At 42.0% G+C, this 20,827-nt stretch overlaps 1 protein-coding gene across 14 annotated transcripts in view; it reads left to right on the forward strand.

The window, feature by feature from the left end:
- Positions 1-19,255, forward strand: part of DOCK6 (dedicator of cytokinesis 6) — a 280,141-nt gene extending 260,886 nt beyond the window's left edge. For 13 of the 14 annotated variants that reach the window (XR_011558174.1, XM_070741668.1, XM_070741676.1 and 10 more), the window contains 6 exons: positions 2,588-2,677; positions 3,082-3,318; positions 9,102-9,245; positions 11,661-11,767; positions 16,289-16,456; positions 17,901-19,255. Coding sequence is in view for 13 of the 14 variants with exons in the window: in XM_070741668.1 (XP_070597769.1) it covers positions 2,588-2,677; positions 3,082-3,318; positions 9,102-9,245; positions 11,661-11,767; positions 16,289-16,456; positions 17,901-17,943 (789 nt within the window). In the remaining variant the exon portion in view is untranslated. Of the gene's footprint in view, positions 1-2,401; positions 2,566-2,587; positions 2,678-3,081; positions 3,319-9,101; positions 9,246-11,660; positions 11,768-16,288; positions 16,457-17,900 lie in introns of those variants that run through there. The other variant, XM_070741678.1, reaches the window with a different exon arrangement.
- The last annotated feature ends 1,572 nt before the right edge of the window (positions 19,256-20,827 follow it).

Here is a 20,827-nt window from a genome sequence, read left to right on the forward strand (position 1 = left end):
TATGAAACATGGAATAATATATATAAATGGTTAGATAAGAAAAAATAACAGATAGATCTGTTTTTATTTAGGTAATAACAATATTAATATTAGTTCAAATGTATTTGTTGATGATTATGATATAATAGTTTATTCACAAGCAACATATTAAGAATTTTGTTTTATGTATGTTTAGTAACTGAGACTTGTTTAAATGTTTGATTAGATGAATATATTACACATAAACAATATATTAAGAATTTTTACTTATACCGTACTAACATTGCATTTAAGATTTGAAAATTTTTTACTAGACTTTTTTAACGTTTAACAAATGTTTGATTATGTATTCTTTTTTCTATTTGAATGTATACTTTCAAAAGAAGCGGGGAAATACATCCCCACTCTATGTTTAATGTTTGTATGTCTGTATGTCTATTTTATGAAAAATAATAAAAAAAAATTTTTTTTTTTAAAAAAGAGTCTGGAAGTATAGCTGATAGGGAGGTATATAAAATGAGACAGAAGGAGGCGAAACAGATAATATATGCTGCTAAAGCCTCAAAAGAGGAAGAAATTGCCAAATCTGTAAAGAAGGGGGATAAAACCTTCTTCAGATATATTAATGATAAGAAGAAGAAAAACTGCGGCATCACGAAGCTTAGTACCGGGAATAATACATGCATTAATGGGAATAAGGAGATCGCTGACCATTTCAATAGCTACTTCTGTTCAGTTTTCTCAAAAGACACCTTACAAAATAATACTATAGAGGGATATAGCATTGCTTCCAGCTGTACGGATTCAGCTCCAGTGATCTTAGAAGCCGATGTCTTAGAAGAACTTGAACGATTAAAGATAAATAAGGCAATGGGTCCAGATGGCATCCACCCCAGAGTTCTTAAAGAACTCAGATCTGACTGATTTGTTTAACCAATCCTTGTTAACAGGAGAAGTTCCTGAGGATTGGAGAATGGCCAGTGTTGTGCCTATTCACAAGAAGGGCAGTAGAGAAGAAGCTGGTAACTACAGGCCAGTTAGCTTGACATCAGTTGTAGTTAAAATGATGGAGACTCTACTCAAAAAGAGGATAAATCAGCACCTAAAAAACAATAACTTATTAGACCCAAATCAGCATGGCTTTACTGAAGGCAAATCATGTCAGACTAATCTCATTGATTTCTTTGACTATGTCACAAAGGTGTTGGATGAAGGTGGTGCCGTGGATATTGCCTACCTGGACTTCAGCAAAGCCTTTGATACGGTTCCACATAAAGAGCTGATAGATAAATTAGTGAAGATTGGACTTAATCCCTGGATAGTTCAATGGATTTGCAGCTGGCTGAAGCGTAGACATCAGAGAGTTATTGTTAATGGCGAGTATTCTGAGCAGAGTCAGGTTACAAGCGGTGTGCCACAAGGATCTGTTCTGGGTCCTATTCTTTTTAATATATTTGTGAGTGACATAGGGGAAGGTTTGGTAGGGAAGGTTTGTATATTTGCCGATGACTCTAAAGTGTGCAATAGGGTTGATATTCCTGGAGGCGTCTGTAATATGGTAAATGATTTAGCTTTACTAGATAAATGGTCTAAGCAATGGAAACTGCAGTTTAATGTTTCCAAATGTAAAATAATGCACTTGGGGAAAAGGAATCCTCAATCTGAGTATTGTATTGGCAGTTCAGTGTTGGCAAATACTTCAAAAGAAAAGGATTTAGGGGTAGTGATTTCTGACAGTCTCAAAATGGGTGAACAGTGCAGTCAGGCGGTAGGGAAAGCAAGTAGGATGCTTGGCTGCATAGCTAGAGGTATAACAAGCAGGAAGAGGGAGATTATGATCCCACTGTATAGAATGCTGGTGAGACCACATTTGGAATACTGTGTTCAGTTCTGGAGACCTCACCTACAAAAAGATATTGACAAAATTGAACGGGTCCAAAGACGGGCTACAAGAATGGTGGAAGGTCTTAAGCATAAAACGTATCAGGAAAGACTTAATGAACTCAATCTGTATAGTCTGGAGGACAGAAGGAAAAGGGGGGTCATGATCGAAACATTTAAATATATTAAAGGGTTAAATAAGGTCCAGGAGGGAAGTGTTTTTAATAGGAAAGTGAACACAAGAACAAGGGGACACAATCTGAAGTTAGTTGGGGGGAAGATCAAAAGCAACATGAGAAAATATTATTTTACTGAAAGAGTAGTAGATCCTTGGAACAAACTTCCAGCAGATGTGGTAGATAAATCCACAGTAACTGAATTTAAACATGCCTGGGATAAACATATATCCATCCTAAGATAAAATACAGAAAATAGTTTAAGGGCAGACTAGATGGACCACGAGGTCTTTTTCTGCCGTCAGACTTCTATGTTTCTATGTTTCTATGATTGATGGTGATGTCAATTTGTTTTGCATGTGTAGATGTGCCCCAAACTGGATCAGCAGACCTGGGAAAGCCAGGGATAAGAAAATCGATCCCTCAGGAAGTATTCAACTATCTTGTCAACTAGATATGTGGTTAATCCTCATTCTGATGCCATGACGTATCCAGAAAGATCTGAGACCTTTTTGCCTTGGCAAAATTGTCCTTTTTTGTTTTCCATTCAGGAGTTTTATGCTGAACGTTTTGGGCATGAAATGGTGGAAATCATCAAAGGTTCCAATCCTGTAGACAAGACCAAACTGGATCCCAATAAGGTAGATTCTCTGTGCATAGTATTAGACATTGCTGTTTTACAGGTAGACTGTATTTTTATACCAAGAAGACATGACCAGAAAGAAGCTGCAGATCTCTAGGCATAGAGATTCCTAAATATTTCTAGGCAAGAGGTGATTTGTCACATTTCTTCTTCCATACTACATATACCCAGTGGAAATGCCTTTAAAATTTATCCTTTCTTTCCATAAGCTACATATCTTGTCTATAAATTACTGAAATGGCAAGGTTAACAGAATGCTAGTTGTGTTTCCTCCTTCCAATAATCCAATGCTGGTTTGGGGGAGAGCTGCTCTCTTCTCTGTTCAAATTATAGTCTCCAAGCAAGCAAGTGCCTAATGCAACAGTGTTGAGAGGATGTTGATCCTTTCTTGTCTTGTCACAGGCATACATCCAGTTGACTTATGTGGAGCCTTTCTTTGATACATATGAACTGAAGGACCGTGTCACATACTTTGACAAGAACTACAATCTGCGTACCTTCATGTTTTGTACCCCTTTCACATTGGATGGACGAGCACATGGGGATCTACACGAGCAGTTCAAGCGCAAGACTCTGCTCACCACCTCTCATGCTTTCCCTTACATCAAAACCCGCATTAATGTCATCCACAAGGAAGAGGTAATGGGAGAATCAGCTCATGGAGCTTGCAGGGATCACAATTACTGGGAGTGAAAAAATTGTAGAATATGATTTGTATGCAAAATTCAAAATTTATGGCATATAGTATGGTTATGTGTAGTATCGATTGTCTTTTAATGATAGTGGGTTTTAACTATAGTTTTAATTATTATATTTGCACTGTATTGTTATTGTTGTTATGAGCCACCCCGAGTCTTCGGAGGGGGCAGCATACAAATCTAAATAATAATAATAATAATAATAATAATAATAATTATTATTATTATTATTATTATTATTATTATTATTATTACAACTAGTTTAAAGAACAAGGGGACACAATCTGAAGTTAGTTGGGGGAAAGATCAAAAGCAACAAGAGAAAATATTATTATCCACTGCACTTGGAAGGAGAGTCCAACATGGGTTATTCTGCAATCTTATTGGCAGAGACTGAGTTATTAATTTAAATAATTGTTTAGGCACTGCCCCCTATAGCCCCCATGAGCTCAGTTTTAAAAACTCAATCTTAGAATAGAGACTGTTTTTCTGTTATAATTAATAAAGTGCTTAAGTTAATGTTTAATGTGTACCTGTTTAATGGTTTTTTCTCTTGTCTTACAGGATGAATGAAAACGTCGATGGGGTCTCTGCCCTCCGTGGGCACCACCCCCACCATTCCTCCCCAGGGGCCTCTTCCCTCCGAGGGTACTGCCCTGCACGGGAGCAACGCAACCCGGGGTCCCTGGCCTCCGCGGCCACACTCGGCTGCAAGCCGAAGGGGGGGGGGGGGCGCCCCCCCACTGGGAGGTTTCACGACGGCACCCAAAAAAGAGCCCCAAACAGCGAGACCGAGGGCTGGAACCTTGCCAAGGGCTCAGCTGGGAAGCGGCAAAATCGCCACCGCCACAACGAGCTCAAGGGAACGGAGCGGCTCGACTTGGAAGAACACCAGCGCCTCTCAGCTGAGAGGTGGCCAAAGACAGGCCGCCGCCCACGCTGCTGCTGACAAAGCGAGAGGGAAAATAAAGTGGAAAAACGAGAGGCTAATAAAACTGCTATAAGGGCAGAGCGACGGAACGCTCCCGAGCGAGCTGAACGCGCACCATTTTTCCTCCTTGCCGTTATTCTTCCCGGGCCCGCCATTTTATAGGTGGAAGGCGGGAAATTTCTTTGCCTCAGAAGGGGAACCAGAAAGGCGTGGCTACATAGGCGTTGGCCTCAGTAAAGTCCGTGTCGCCATTTTGCAGTTGAAGAGCAGCGTGTGAGCAATTGCTGCAGCCTCACAAATATTGATTGCTGGTTCCCGAAGGCCCTAGTCTCGAATTGTTTAGGACCTCCAGTCTCATACTCAACAACCGTGAGTACTATGGAGGAACATCAAACAGAGAAGGTGGCTTCACCATCCACTGCTACCAAAATTAAAGAAAAGGATAAATCCAAGGCCAAGGCCAAGTCTTCACCGGCCATAACATCTTCTTCCCTTAAAGAGGCAGAAAAGCGCATACAAGCCTTGGAACAAAGGCTGGAGGCAGCACTCCAAAGCCCAGCTATGGCAATGCCTCCTATCCCCCCGCACTACCTATCTCAAGCTTGGGAATCATCCCCATCCCAATCCACCTTTGGGGCCACAGGGATTCCCACAGAAGGAGACTGGTCCCCTGAGAGACAGGTGCCATTCCTGCCACAGGCCTCACCTTCTCCTGAGTCTAATGTAGTGAGAACATGACCTCCAAGTCATCCATCGAGAGATTTAGCAGCCACTCCTGCCAACTTTACCCCCACAGCTGCAGGGCTTTGGGGGCCTTCTGATGCGTGGCAACATATGTCACCTGCAATTCAAGACATCATCAATAACGCCTATTCTCAAGGAATGGCTGCGGCTACACAGCAGTATGGTCAGCAACCTCGACATGCAAGAGACATTTGGTCGGCACCGCCCCCTTCAGGGTATGGCTCCTTAGCAGAGGAGACACCACTAGAGGACAATGATAGAGAGTATGATCTCTCTGAAGATGAGACAATGCCTGAACCACCTTCAGTTGCGGGCCTATTCAAACCGGCCTTATTCAGAGTTCTACTACACAAGGCAAAACAGGTGGTTGATTTGCCAGGCAACACTAAGACCACCGAGACCACTGAGACGGCCAGACCAGCAACTCCCCTGTTCAAGGAGCCTCGCCCTGAATCTGACCATATTCTGGTCTCAGAAATTTTCCTTGAAAGTGTTAACCGGCCTTGGCAGCACCTGGCTGCAGCACAGGGCCCCTCAAATATGGAGAGGAGGTTTTACACCTTTGATGAAGAGGTGGAGAAACTACTAGAGTTCCCACCCATAGATCAACCAGTGATGACCCTAGTATCAAACGCCTTGGTCCCCACTGAAACAGGAGACAGCCTTAGACCAGAGGACCAGAAGGCTGAGATCCTATTACAAAAGACTCACCAGATGGCCAGCTGGGCCTTTCATGCAGTGGCTACAGCATCCTTTTTTAATAGGGCATCTATAATATGGATACAGGAAATGCAGGCCAGACTCAATCCGGAGGAGGGTCGCCTGCGCCAGGACTTGAGCAAATTGCTAGCAACTGCGGAGTTTTCGGCTGATGCAACACTTCATGCGGCAAAGTTCGCAGCAAGGGGTATAGCAACTACCCTTTCCTCAAGGCGCCTGCTATGGTTAAGAAACTGGCAGGCTGACTTAAAGTCTAAGTGGAGTCTAGCCTCTTCACCATTTCAGGGTTCCACACTGTTCGGGGACGCATTGACTTCAGTCCTTATAGAAGATAAGGACAAAAGGAAGGTGCTCCCTTAAGGCCTACAAACGCCAAGAGCACAGACAAGCACCCTACATGAGGCGCCAGTCCTTTCGTTGGGACTCCTCCCAAAATACCAACCAGACCCAGAGACAATATCAGCAGGGTCAATATAACTAGTCCTCTTTTAGATCAGATTGTACGTCATTTCAGGACAGATCACGAGGGTACTAGCAAACAAGATGCCCCTTCAGAGGTAACACCCACAGGGGCTTTAAGCGCACCAAGTGACTCGGTTGAGTCACAATCCCTAGGAGGGAAACTCCAGTGCTTCAACACCTTCTGGCGGACAACAACATCAGACAAATGGGCCATCGCCACGGTCTCCCAAGGCTTGTGGTTGGAGTTTCTTCAGCCCCCACCCAACCGCTTCATCCATTGTCCAGTACCTCGAGACAGCAAAAAAAGATCACAATTGATGGAGGAAATCACCCACCTCCTGGACATTCAGGCCATAGAGCAGGTGCCCCGTCATGCGGAAGGCACAGGCTTCTACTCTATGATCTTTATTGTACCAAAGGCCTCGGGGGGGGGGGGGGTGCAGGATGATCCTGAATCTCAAGAGTCTGGACATGTTCATACGTTACAGGAGATTCAGAATGCATTCCCTCCAAACTATTATAACAGCAGTTCAGCCAAAGGACTTCCTAACTTCTATAGACCTCAAAGAAGCATACCTTCATGTCCCTATCTATCCAGCTCATCAGAGATTCCTTCGTTTCTGCCTAGAGGGGACCCATTATCAGTATCAGGCCATGCCATTCGGCCTGTCATCGGCCCCCCCGGACGTTCACCAAATTGCTCAACGTCATAACAGCTGGCCTCCGCTCTAAGTCCATACGCCTGATGGCGTACTTGGACGACATTGTCATTCTATCCAAGTCCCCATCGAGAGCGAGAGAAGATTTGGCCCTCACCATGCAGACGTTGGAGTCCCATGGCTTCACTGTCAACCTAAAAAAGAGCCATCTGCTCCCCACAACCAGACTGTTGCATCTAGGCTCTATCATCGACACAGTCTCCGGGACAGTGTCACTGTCACCAGAGAGACAGGCCAACATTCATCAACTGATTCGCAAATTGCAAAATCAACGCCATGCTTCCCTACCCTTTCTGTCAAGACTTTTGGGGACACTAGTGTCAGCAATAGGTATCGTACCTTGGGCCCGACACCATATACGGGCCTTACAATGGCTCCTCCTTCCAGCCCAGAGGGTGAGAGTGAGCCATACCAAGCAGCGGATTAGTCTTTCTCAAGGACTCAAGACATCTCTACGCTGGTGGCGGTCGCCAGCATTACAGCACAGGACCCCCATTCACATCCAACTATCCCTCGCAGCTATCATAAGAGTCTCAGAGACATGCTCTTTAACTCATCATCCATGGGTAAAAGACTTTCTGAGGGGAGTTGCCAATATACACTCCCCACCGGTTCATACATTCCCAACATGGAATCTCTCCTTGGTTCTAAAGGCCCTGACAAAACCACCGTTTGAACCCTTAAGAACGGTTCCGCTGAGGATTCTCTCCATTAAGACAGCTTTCCTAGTAGCCATAACATCAGCTCGGCGAGTGTCAGACCTCTCAGCACTCTCCAGATCTTTGCATTTTCCACCCAGATAGGGTGGTCCTGAGTCATTTGTGCCAAAAATCAACACTGCCTTCCATAGGAAACAAGAACTGATATTGCCAGATTTTTGTACACATGGCAATCATCCATCTGAACTCTCGTGGCACAAAATAGACGTTAGATGAACTCAGATGGTGAGGACCACGTCGCTGCCCTACAGAGACTTCCTCTACAGAGGCCTGTGTTGCTAATGCAGCCATTGTGGATGGGCTTCTGGTAGAATGGGCAGTCACTCGTCAGAATAATGGAAGAGCTTGAAGCTTGTAGGCCTTGGTAGATCCCAGCATGACAACACTGACACCAGTGCTATGACCTGTCTGCTTATGGTGTTCAGGGATAGTCCAGGATCTGTGCCACCATTACTGAGATGGGATCAATGCCTCCCTTGGAACATCAGCTACAAAAGATATTCCAAGTCGAATAGTAGATCCTGTTAGTTGATGGCCTCCTGGAAGCCTGGATTGTTGTCCTCTGTCAGAGTTCTCCACTCAAGTGCCAGATGATCAAGTTGCAACCATTGTGGTTTCGGATTTATTAGAACCCCCTGCCTGAGGGATATCTTTCCCTACAGGATCCTCCAGAGTCTGGCTATTGATAGACTGACCAGATCTGTGAACCATGGCCTGCTGGGGCAGTGAGGAACTAGCAGTAATACTTCCACCTTCTCCTCCTGTACCTTCCTGATTACCCTCAGGATCAAGGGAAGAGAAGGAAAGGTGTATAGGAGTCCTCTTGGCCACAGAGCTTGGAGTGCATTTGCTCCCTCCACCCCTGGTTTTACAAACCTGGAAAAAAAATCTTGGCAGCTGGCTGTTTAATGGTGTGGCAAAAAGGTCCAGTACTGGAATCCCAAACCATTCTATTATTTCCTTGAACAGTCCCGGATGCAGACATCACTTCACGTGATTGATTGTGGCCCTGCTGAGCCAGTACGCCTGCACATCAGTTGTTCCCGAGATGTGTTCCGCTTTGATGGAGAGAATAAGTTCTCTAAAAGGAAGAAGGTGGAGTCAATCCCATTCTTTGGATTATCATGTCAGCACATCGGAGAACTGTAGCATTCCCAGGCTATATTTGGTAATAGGTCAAATGAGAATAAGTTATGCAAAATAGTAACTGTAATTAATATTCCTTGTAAATTAAATTATATGATAGAAGTCAGACAATTATAACCATTAATATAATATACTGTATGTAGAGCACATGAATCCATCTTTTCCTGATGCAAGACTTAGATTGAAACTAAATTTATATAGTTTTTTGCATTTATACACATTGTTTTAAGGACAAGGTAATCTCCTGATACTTTTGTTTATGTTTGCCTTGTCTTATCTCCAGATTATTCTTATTCCTATTGAAGTAGCCATAGAGGACATGCAGAAGAAGACTCAGGAATTGGCTTTTGCCACGCACCAGGACCCAGCTGATGCCAAGATGCTGCAGATGGTGCTTCAGGGATGTGTTGGAACAATAGTCAACCAGGTACCTAACTATGGAATGGGAAGAACTGTTTTATGGCAGGCTTCAGGCCTGCTTAGCAAGGTGGAATTGAGTGAGAACAGAATTGAATTCTCTTGGCAGAAATAATAATTGAGAAACAAAGATGTTGCAAAATGAAGGAAACATAATGATGGATATGTGATACACAGCAACTGCAGAAGACCTTCGGATTTAGGTTTGGTGATGTGTAAGCACTGAGCAGCACTGATTATGTTTGTCAGTGACCTACGGAAGAGCCTACATAGAGGTTGTAGATAAGAGTTCTAGGTTATCACAATAGGAGAACTATGTTATCAATAGCATTAAGACTTAATATACCACTTCATAATTCTTTTACAGCCCTCTCTAAGCGATTTACAGAATCAGCATATTGCTCCCAACAATCTGGGTCCTCATTTTATCCACCTCAGAAGGATGGAAGATTGAGTCAACCTTGAGTCAGTGGTGAGATTTGAACTGCTGAACTACAGCAGTTGCGGCCCTATTGGACCGGGAGTCACTGCTCACAGTCACTCATGCCCTCATCACCTTGAGGTTCGACTACTGTAATGCTCTCTACATGAGGCTACCTTTGAACAGTGTTTGGAAACTTCAGATCGTGCAGAATGCAGCTGCGAGAGCAGTCATGGGCTTCCCAAGGTATGCCCATGTGACACCAACACTCCGCAGTCTGCATTGGTTGCTGATCAATTTCCGGTCACAATTCAAAGTGTTGGTTATGACTATAAAGCCCTTCATGGCATCGGACCAGAATATCTCTGAGACCGCCTTCTGCTGCACGAATCCCAGCGACCGTTTAAGTCCCACAGAATGGGCCTTCTCCGGGTCCCGTCAACTAAACAATGTCAGTTGGTGGGCCCCAAGGGAAGAGCTTTCTCTGTGGCGGCCCTGACTCTCTGGAACCAGCTCCCCCCAGAGATTAGAACTGCCCCTACCCTCCTTGCCTTTTGTAAACTCCTCAAAACCCACCTTTGTCGTCAGGCATGGGGGAATTGAGATATCTCCTCCGGGCCTATACAATTTATGTATGGTATGTTTGTATGTATGTCTGCTTAATAATGGTTTTTTAAAAATATTTTAAATATATTTTAAATTGTAAATTATTAGATTTGTTATGAACTGTTTTATTGTGTTGTGAGCCACCCCGAGTCTACAGAGAGGGGCGGCATACAAAGCTTAATAATAATAATAATAATAATAATAATAATAATAATAATAATAATAATAATAATAATAATAATAATAATAATACAGCTAGCAGTTAGCTGAATTAGTTTCAGTGCTGCACTAACCACTGCGCCACCCATCGCTCAGATGCAATGGAGTAGCCAGCATGAATAGGACTATAAAGAGGCAGAGGAAACAAGGTGTCAGGCCGAAAGCATCCTGTGGAGTTAGAGACTTTGGCCTGCCACAGCAGAATAGTATTATGGGAACTGGGAGGGGTGGTTGCACAAGAGGGAAACTTACTAGCCACAACAAATTCCTTTCTTAGAGTCCAGGGTCACCTTTTGTTCTGCATCAACGGATGTAAGGAGGTGGTCATTGAAATCCCTGCACTCGGACTGGTCCTCGTGTTGATCTTGTAGGTGTGGGGATGGGGGATGAACCTTAATGTGGGAGAGACCTGGAAGGAATTTAAAATCGGGATTGGCAACGGTGTGACTAACACGGCTCCATTAATAAATCGAACCTTGGATGAGAAATTTGGATTGGAATCTGATTTATTTCCCAGATGCTATTTGGGATGCTGACACAAGGTGATTATGTTGATGCAGTGGGTACCAGTGGACTTCCAGGTACAATTCAGTGTTGTCATCGCTAAACCCCTTCTTGACTTAGGCTCAGGCTTTGATTACCTACAGGTGCCTTTCTTCTAAGGCCAGTCATTTCTGTTCAATCAGTAAGACCAAGTAGAATTGACACATTCCAGGTCACGGTTATAAAACAATGTCATTTAAAGGATCCTAGGGGACATGTCTTCTCTGTAGCTGTGCCTACCCTTGGAACAGCATTTTCTCTGAGGTCTGTGTGGCCTTATTCCTGATGTATTTGCATAAAGCATTGGAAATATGCTTCTTTCAATAGGTCCTGAGGTAGAATGAAATGATCAGGTCTCTTGATAGGCATCTTGGATTTAAGAGAGTTTGGTGTATGGTCTGTGCGTTACTGTTTTCTTGGTTCTTATTTTATTTTTTATTTTATAATGTGTAAGTCTTCTAAAGATACACCAGTGAAGGAGGTTAATAATTAAATAAAAATAGTGATGCCTAAAAGTGGCCTAAAATTGAGTTTGATAGAGATGGAACGGCAAGGGAAGGAAATCTAGTGTCTCAAATGCTGACTCCAGTTCATGTATTTTTGCCCTACTACATCTCCCTGCCCTTTCTTTTGCAGGGTCCTCTGGAAGTGGCTCAGATATTTTTGACTGAGATCCCTGATGATCCAAAGCTCTATCGACACCACAACAAACTCCGACTGTGCTTCAAAGATTTCACTAAGAGGTAATGCACAAATGCTCATAATGCAAAGGCTTGGGTGGGAAAATAAAGTGGGCTCCAACCGAGACCTCTACGCAAAGCTCTCAATATAGACAACTATCCAGGTATGATACGTTAGATCATAAATGACCCTTAAAATTTGCAGTATTCTCATATTAATACTGATGCAACTGTTTTATCCAAGAACATCATTGCTGGGATTAACATGAGGCTGAGATCCCCATTTGCTTTTCCTTCCTTTGAACAGAACCATTTAGATCATTGGTCACCAACCAGTGGTGTGTGGACCACTGAAGGTCCGTGATAAAATGTTTGTGGTCTGCAGAGAAATCTTTGCATTTCTCTCAAGAAACCCTGACAAAGTTCTTGCACTGCTCAGGCTTCGGCACTTTGACTCATAGGGACAGGATGGGGTCCTTCAGGCAATTAGCTTGACCGCATGTTAGCAGAGAGAAGCGCCCAGGGTCAATCCTAGCTTTGCTGTCTGTTGCAACTAGAAATCTCAAAATGTGGCAGAAAATGAATGTTTCTCTTATAGCCAACCTGGACACTAGATCAGGACCTCTCATCTCTTGAGGAGCGCTGACAGACCGAAGCAGTACAGGAAACTTCGGCTGGGCTCCTTGAGAGATGAGAGTTTGCAGGGGGCTGATCTAACATCTGTAATGGACAGCAAAGCTAGGGTTAATTCCAGCTGCTTCCAGACACAGTTTACTGCTCTGTAGTGCTTTCCAGACACAGTTTACTGCTCTGAGCCCCAGGTGGCAGGAGACAAGGGTTGCCTTGGCGCCAGCAGCTGGCACAAATATACCGTGGCAAAGGTGGAATGCTGATGCTACGCAAATGTAAGTAGCACTTTGCTCCTGCACCTTCCAACCATCACCACTGCCCCCACCCCCACCGCAACAGCATCATTACCTGGTTCCCGCTGGCGAGAGCTGTGCTCCATTTTGCATGTTGCACCACCTGTAAAGTTACACCCCCTATGGCAGAGATTTCCAGACTCATCATGGTCCGGTCCCATATTCCAAAGCTGTAGTAGTCACAGAATTGTCCCTTATGAACTAGAATTAAAACTGGAAATATATATATAATACTATAATATAGTATTATTAGTGGGCATCATAAAAAGGCAAATTTATATCTTACAATTTGTTGTGATTCAGCCTGAGGCTCCTCAGGGACCGGCTGCGTCTCTGCTGGCTCCATGCCCAGAGGAGGAGGACAGTGACCAGGAGGGGGAGGAACAGGCAGACGGGGGAGAGGAAAGTCAGGAAGAGGAGGAGGGAGAGCAGCCTTAGAGCCCCGGGGGGGGGGGGGGGCTCTCCCCAGCCAGTAGCCTGGACTCACTGGATGAGGAAGCACAGGCTATAATTGACATGAGACAGCGACGTGCAGCTCAGAGACGGGACCAGTTAGAAAGGTATTTGCACCATTGAATTGGCAACAGCTGGGTTTGGGTGTGGTTCTCCTCAGCAGGGTTTAAAAGGCAGGCCCGCCCTTACAGCCATGTGGAGCGTTATCAACTGGTAATTCTGTGACCTTGCTTCGCTTCTCGGCGTCTCTGATCTTGGCTTGTGGCCTAGAAGTCTGGAAGACTTGGGGGAGGCGTAGGTTTGTTATCTCCAGCGTTGTTTTTGACAGCAAGAATCCTGTTTTATTTCATGGCCTTTGTGAAACCTCTGTGAAGTTCCAGCGTGTTCCTGTCTGTAAGAACAGTTTCTGTTACCTGTGTTTGCTTTGAATTATATAAACTGCCTTTGCTTTTTACCAGTGTGTCTGGCTTCTCTTTTTGGTTGGTGTTGGCTTCTGGAGGGACCCAGACAGAACACAATTCATATACTTATAGCAGCAAAATTGAGCTTTGCACAAAATTAGAAAAAAGAAAATATACCAACAGAACAAATGGTAATCAGAAAGATATTAGAATGTGCAAAAATGAGTAAAATCACAATGGAATTGCAAAATAAACAGGGAAATGACTATTATACTGTATGGGGAAAATTATACAATTGGATGGAGAAAAAAACAGAAATGAAAAAATCAAACAAAATAAAACAGGGCAATGCAGAAAAGGCAATGTAAAAACAACATTAATTTTAAAAAGCACAAGTTTCCGTAAACTGTTCGTATGTATTGTAAGATGTGTCTATTTTTTGTATGTGTTTGTTTGTTTTTTGTTTCAAAAAATTCAGTTAAAAAAATTAGAATAGAATTATCCCTTTGGTCATCCTGGAGAAGCTCCTCCACCCCCAACAGGCCGGAGCACCTGGGTAGATGAGCTGCTCCGGGAGACCAAAGGGACAGTCCTGTGACTACTACAGCTCTGGAATATGGATTTGACTTTCCTACCAACATCAGCAAGCCACCGTAAGTCTGCCCATCTTCGTTTTCCTTCACTCAGATTGACCAAGCTTCTTGAGAGAAGGAACACAAAAGAGATTTCCAGGCTGTGTGCCTAGACCATGCACTTTCTCTTGGGCCTCCTACCCTGGGGCCTCACAGAACCAGACAGGTAGGTCCAAAATGCGGCTGAGCCTGCCTCCCACCCACCCCCAGTGGTCCATGGGATTTAAAATGATGAATTTGATGGTCCCTGAGGTCCAAAAGGTTGGAGACTCCTGATTTAGAAGATGTGAGTCTTCATAATAGAATCAAGAAATGTCTTTTTGGGCAGCATAAAAAGAACTCCAAGTTGATATACCAGAAATGGTCTTACGGAATGAAGGGGATTTCTTTTGCAAGTTATATCGGGAAGGTCAGTGAAAAGACATATACATTTGTACAGGATATAAAAAGTGTTCTTAGATAATAACTTTTGAAAGCTTGCTTCTCAGACACAATTTCCCGGATTCACATTACAATTAGAATAACTTACATTTATGTTAAAGGAAGATCAACTGGAATTCTTCTTTTAATTGTGGTGTGAATTTACAACAGTAGCCTTCCAGAACGATTCTGCTTTCCAGAATAGCAGCTCTGGGAGGAGATTGTTATGAGGATTGTAGCATGGAGATGAAGGATGCCTCTGCCATGTGCTCACTAGAAGAGCTAATGGAATACTCTGCTTTTACACTGTTGACCTGCATCCTGCTTCCACACACAAAATATATCAAAGTAATACATATCTAGGTTAAGAGAACTATTGTGAGGATCCTAAAAAATCAGCAGAATACAGTGCTCCACAAGATAGACTGTGGTTGGGAAAGGTAAGTTCCTGTAATGGACTGAGGCGAGCCAAGTAAAAGATCCTTTTTCAAATATGGGGCTCACCAATGACTGACACCTCTCTGTTAGAAGTTCTGGAGAGACTCCAGAAGAGACTCCTGTGTATAGTTTCAACAGGTGGCAGCATCTAACCAACCATATATAAGCTTAGTAGCTAAGAAAATATTTTCTGGTTAGTACTTAGAAAATATGTGGACATATTCATCAGCATTCAAGTTTACCCTCTTCTGGTCATAGGAGATAGTCAGCATAAATGCAGCATTTTCTCTTGAAAGCTGGGGGTGGGGTAGAATGACTCCCCTAATTTTATACCTACAACAGCAACTGTATAGAGTTAAGTTGGGCTACCAAAAAAAATAGGACTGGCTCAGAGAGCTTCATGAGTGAGGGTGGACTTTTATCTGGCTCTTCCTGGTCCAGTAAAAGATAGATGAAGCGGCCCTTACACACAATTACTTGTCAAGTAACAAAGCTTCCTCAATTCATTTTGTCAGTATCTCTTTTTGAATATTTGATAGAGCTGAATATTCTTCTCCACTCCTACTCTGACCCATGATCATTTTAAAACTGGGTAAATGTTATTTATGGAAAATTCTTATGGCATGCTCTTAGAAGCATCTAACATTTCATTAAGTTAATTAAGTTCATTAAATTAAACGTTCACATACTGGCTGTAACAATTTGTCTTGACAATTTTGTCTTAACGAGGAAAGGTAGATACACCATCTTTAGAAAGATGAGCTAAATAATTCACTGCTGTCCATCCCTTATACACAACTTTACTCTCTGCCCAGTTATGTATTTTGTCTTTTGTATTGTGTTTTGCAAAAAATATGTTTCAGTTTATTGTGTTTTGCAAAAAACATTGTTTCACTTTAGTGAACCAAAGAAAATAGATTCCTTTAATATCATCCAGGGCTACACAATCCACCTTTGGTTGGCTCTTTAGTCTGTTTATTAACTTAATATTAAGCTTTTCCTCCAAAACGTTCCAGATAACTAAAAGTAAAAGCAATCTTTTGAAACGATGTCTTCAAAGGAGTACATTTTGCAGCACATGAGTTCATTGCCAAGGCCTTCTACAGTTCAGCTAGGGTAATCTGAGGAGAACTTTCTGATAGACACTTAAAAAAATCTATCTCCCTTTGATGACATTTCATGCTAGAAGCTGGGATAAATTACATCAAGATTGGAACACTTAGACATCAGTAAATAGCTCAAAGGAGGAGACAGAAAACCCTTTGAGGCCTCTCTAAGCCAGTACCATGATGCATATCCACCTGACTATTTTCTTAGATGTGAAGATGCTCTTCGCAAAAGCAAGACACTGATTGGACCAGACCAACGTGAGTTTCTGCGAGAACTAGAGAGGAATTGCCAGCGTCTAAAGGAAGCCCTGCACCCACTACTCAACCGCAAAATCTCTCAACTCTACACACCAGTTGCCCCACATTCTGCACACAGGTGAGGCATGCATGCCCTGCTTTTGATTTGATTTGATTTGATCTGATTTTATTTGATTTGATTTTTATGCCGCCCTTCTCCTTAGACTCAAGGCGGCTTACATGTTAGCAATTGCACTTTTTAACAGAGCCAGCATATTGCCCCCACAATCCGAGTCCTCATTTTACCCACCTTGGAAAGATGGAAGGCTGAGTCAACCTTGAGCCGGTGATGAGATTTGAACCGCTGACCTACAGATCTACAGTCAGCTTCAGTGACCTGCAGTACAGCACTCTACCCCGGCTCATTATTTACAAATATTCCAAAATGGAGGCTCAGAATAAAGTGCTTTGCACAGGCAAATTTATTGGTACAATTCCACCACTATTACACTTAGAGGTCTTTCCTAATTCGTTGGTTTTGTTTTCATCTTTTGTTCCTTAGGACATAAATGAATCCCATTTAATTCTTCTCCAAACCAGGAAATATATATATGACTATCCAACACAAGGTGCTTTGCTGTTGGATTATAACCAAATATTTAGAATGTCATAAGTGGCAGAGGAGCACTGTAAATTGTCTGTTGCTTGTTTTCAAGGGACACAGTTCTTATCTTTAGTAATTTTGAATCAGTTTGGTAATGTCCATTAAGTGACATTTGTGCCTGTTAGTGTTATGGCCTGCCTAGCAGCCTGGGCAGCCAGAACATTTGGAAGCCTGTGGTGCCTCTTGGCAGGGCTGAGAAAAGAGGGGCTACTCCTTTGCCTGAATGCAAGAGCACGCAGGGCTGCCGAAAGGCAGTAACTGCTAAAATGCAGTAAGGTATACTCTGGTGGAGATCTACTCAAGATTAGAGCTGCAGGCTAATTGGCCACGCCCTTAATACCATGCTAAGGCTAATTGCAAAGAACAGCGCCATTCCATAATCTTGCATTGTGAATCCTGAATCTTGCATTGTAGTTTCAGAATCTTGCATTGTAAGTCTTGAAATTTCCATTCTAGTTCCAGTTGGTATCGTGGCTTGAATCCTGGTTTCTGTGGGTCCAGTTTTGCAAAAACCTATCTGTTCATAGTCTGCTCAGTGACTCTAGTTTGCTTTGCTTTGTTCAGCTTGGATTTTTCAAGGACTAATTTCTAGAAACTTTGCCAACTCTTGGAGGCTAAATAAAATAACCAGACTACCTTGTTCTTCCTTGTCTTCCTTGTCTGTTTGTAAATTTGTGTTTTGCGTAATTATTTGGGGCTTCGGCACTGGGCCAAAACAGTTACGACGTCTTTAAATATTATGACTCCGATTGTGCCAGTTGCTTTAGAGAGATCCTGCTTCAGAATCAGACCCAAATCTAATGTAGTGCTTTATTCAGTAGAAGTACACATTTTTGCTTTTGCTATTGAACTCTTTCCTTCCATAATGTAAATTCTTTTCCAATTTTTATTTGAAAACCTTCTTCTATTTCTCCCTCAGAAACTCCTTCAACAGATCCTGTCTGCGGAAGATGGAAGCCTAATTTGGATTTCTTGAATTGCAAGCAGCATAATTTATGAGAGGACGTACTGAACTTTGCAGCCACCAGAGTTTCAGTCTTAATGAAGGATTGTGCACTTACTTTGCAACATTGAGATTCCTGCCCTATTTTTTCCTGGCATTGTTCAAGATTTGAAGACAGAGTTTCAATCAAATAGAAGAAGAATATTTGTTGAAGATAGTAGTAGGGAGGAACTGGCTCCCACATTCTGTCTTGACTGAACTCCAGTCTCAGGAAACCTTTGAAACCCTCCAATATCTTCTTTTGTTCTATTCTTTTCACACTTTTTAGGCATTTGATCACTTGAATTATCCAGTTATTTATGGATCCATAAGAATGATTGGCTTAGTTTCTGGATCTCATTCCTAACTCAGGGAAGAAGTGGTTTCTATGTTAAGGTTAGAAGACTGAAACCTTATAACACCTGGATTTGATTCCTGCATATTCCTTAATGTTCCTACCCAGAGTTTGGGCTGAAACACAGAAATTATAATTTTTATCTCTGTTGTTCTTTGTTCTGTCTCCCAGGTTTTTATTAAGAGCTTCTAAACTACTTTTTGAAATCCTCATAATCTATATTTGCTACATGGACCAAAATACCTCTCAAGTCTTTCCCAGAAGAGGCACATTGTCACTCTCTCCTTCCCTCTCACACATGCAAACAAACTACAACAGCACATTCTAAAGAAGGATGAGGAGGGAGGAGGGATGAAGGGAAACCAAATACATAGGTGGTTTTGGATTAGCATATTTTCCTCTTTGTATGTTTTTCTCCTTTCTCCCTCTCTCTCATGCAAATGATGCAGGCTAAACTTGAATTCTAAATGATATATATTCTTGTCAGAAATATTTTCCTGGGCAGAGCCATTGACACTGTAGAGGTAAAGTGAAGGATTTCAGGGGAGATAGGTGGAATATGTCTGAAGAATTCTCTAATTTAATTGGAAAAACTATGGAGTTACATTCCAGAATGTTCCATGTTGCCTTTTTAATTTTCAGGAACATACAGAAACACTGTGCCATTTACAGTCATGGCTATTATGATTCAACCTAGCCCTTTAAACTGAAGTCTTCAATGACAGTAAAAAGCAAAAAATTGATTAGCAGCTCATCATGGCTGTGAGTCTTTCACTAAAGCTGTTCCTCTATGGAATTGAAATACACTTCCAACATTTTTTCTAGATCAGAATTCTATCTTGCTCCAAGTCTGTGATGATATCTGAGCCTTGATTTTGTCTTGAGGAAATTATAATAAACTTTATTTATAATCCATTATTAAAGTGAAATATGAAAAGTCTGGCCCCATTCTTTTTCACAAATACCAAAGCCTTTCTTATTTGCATGTCAGGCATTGAAAAAATCCATACAAACTATATTTGTCCAATATCATAATGAAATCAATGATGTGATGGAACCTGTGTCCCATAAATTTACATTTTTGAAAAGATCAAATTTCAAATTTAGCCCTTATTGCTAAAACAAAAGCTGAAGATTCTGTGTAATATTTGAAAAATATAAGGGGAGATAGTGTTCAGATCAAAAGCAACATGAGAAAATATTATTTTACTGAAAGAGTAATAGATCCTTGGAAGAAACTTCCAGCAGATGTGGTTGGGTAAATCCACAGTAACTGAATTTAAATGTGCCTGGGATAAACACATATCCATCCTAAGATAAAATACAGGAAATAGTATAAGGGCAGACTAGATGGACCATGAGGTCTTTTTCTGCCGTCAATCTTCTCTGTTTCTATGTTTCAGATAGTGCTATTACTTTTGTGTGGTTCTTTTTCTTGCTTTTGCCTTGATTACTGGGCAACTAGTGATTATCTTTTCTTTGTCATTGGCAAAGCCTGAAGTTCTAAAAAATATATTCAGTTGTTTAGTTAATATATACTGTTAGACAGAATTATCTGTATTTGGAGAAGTATGCAATGACTGTCCTTCAGCATTATTTCCAGATCTGTAGACCTGTCGTATCAAGAGTTGGGTGCCCAATTTAGCTTTATCTCTGGCATAGAATAAAGAAGAGTCATTGGGGTAATGGGCTATTTGCCATGAAAGAGGTAAACTTTCCAAGTCAAATGATTGCTGGATATTTTATGGAATTCATCCACATGATTTTCTTCTAACAAGATAGCAATAGTACCTAGACTTATATAGCACTTCACAATGCTGTACAGCCCTCTAAGCAGTTCACAAAGTCAGCATCTTGCCCCCAACAATCTGTGTTTTCATTTTTACAGCCTTGGAAAAATGGCTAAGTCAATATGGAAATAGTTAGTCATTGCCATCTTTTCAGATAGTTTTCAACTTATTAGTTTGGCCTCCCATCCATAAACTGCTCAGGTTTGATTCTTTTTAGATTTTCAAAAGCAACAAAAGCGAGTTGAAGAGCTTGGGAGGATAAGTGCATATTTGAAGAAAAAAGATGACAGTGAAATAATAGAGCAAAGTAAAATCAGAAAGGTCTGCTATTCAGGAGCCATTAAAGAATCTTGTTAAGTAGGATAAAGATTACAATGATGAAAAGACTCTATTGGCAGATATGAGATTCTTATATCAATGAGAATTGGATGAAGACGCTAATGATAGAGTTGCAGTACATAGTCCATCTCTTATCAGAGGAATTGTTAGAGTTGAACACTGCTTGCCAAGAAAGTAGGGGACAACAAAATTCCTAAATATCAGTGTTAGGGGGGGCTGGGACCTGCACATTTGTTTTGATGGCAGAAAAATAGACATGATATGAGTCCTCAAATACCAGAAGAATGTCAAGAGGAGGAGGGTATGGATAGGTCCATAGGTCCAAAAGCAGAAGAAGAACCAAGCTTCAGCAATTTTCTGAGCACATGAGTTATTAAGTA

The sequence above is a fragment of the Erythrolamprus reginae genome, chromosome 2 (assembly GCF_031021105.1).
Source record: "Erythrolamprus reginae isolate rEryReg1 chromosome 2, rEryReg1.hap1, whole genome shotgun sequence".
Lineage (NCBI taxonomy): Eukaryota > Metazoa > Chordata > Lepidosauria > Squamata > Dipsadidae > Erythrolamprus > Erythrolamprus reginae.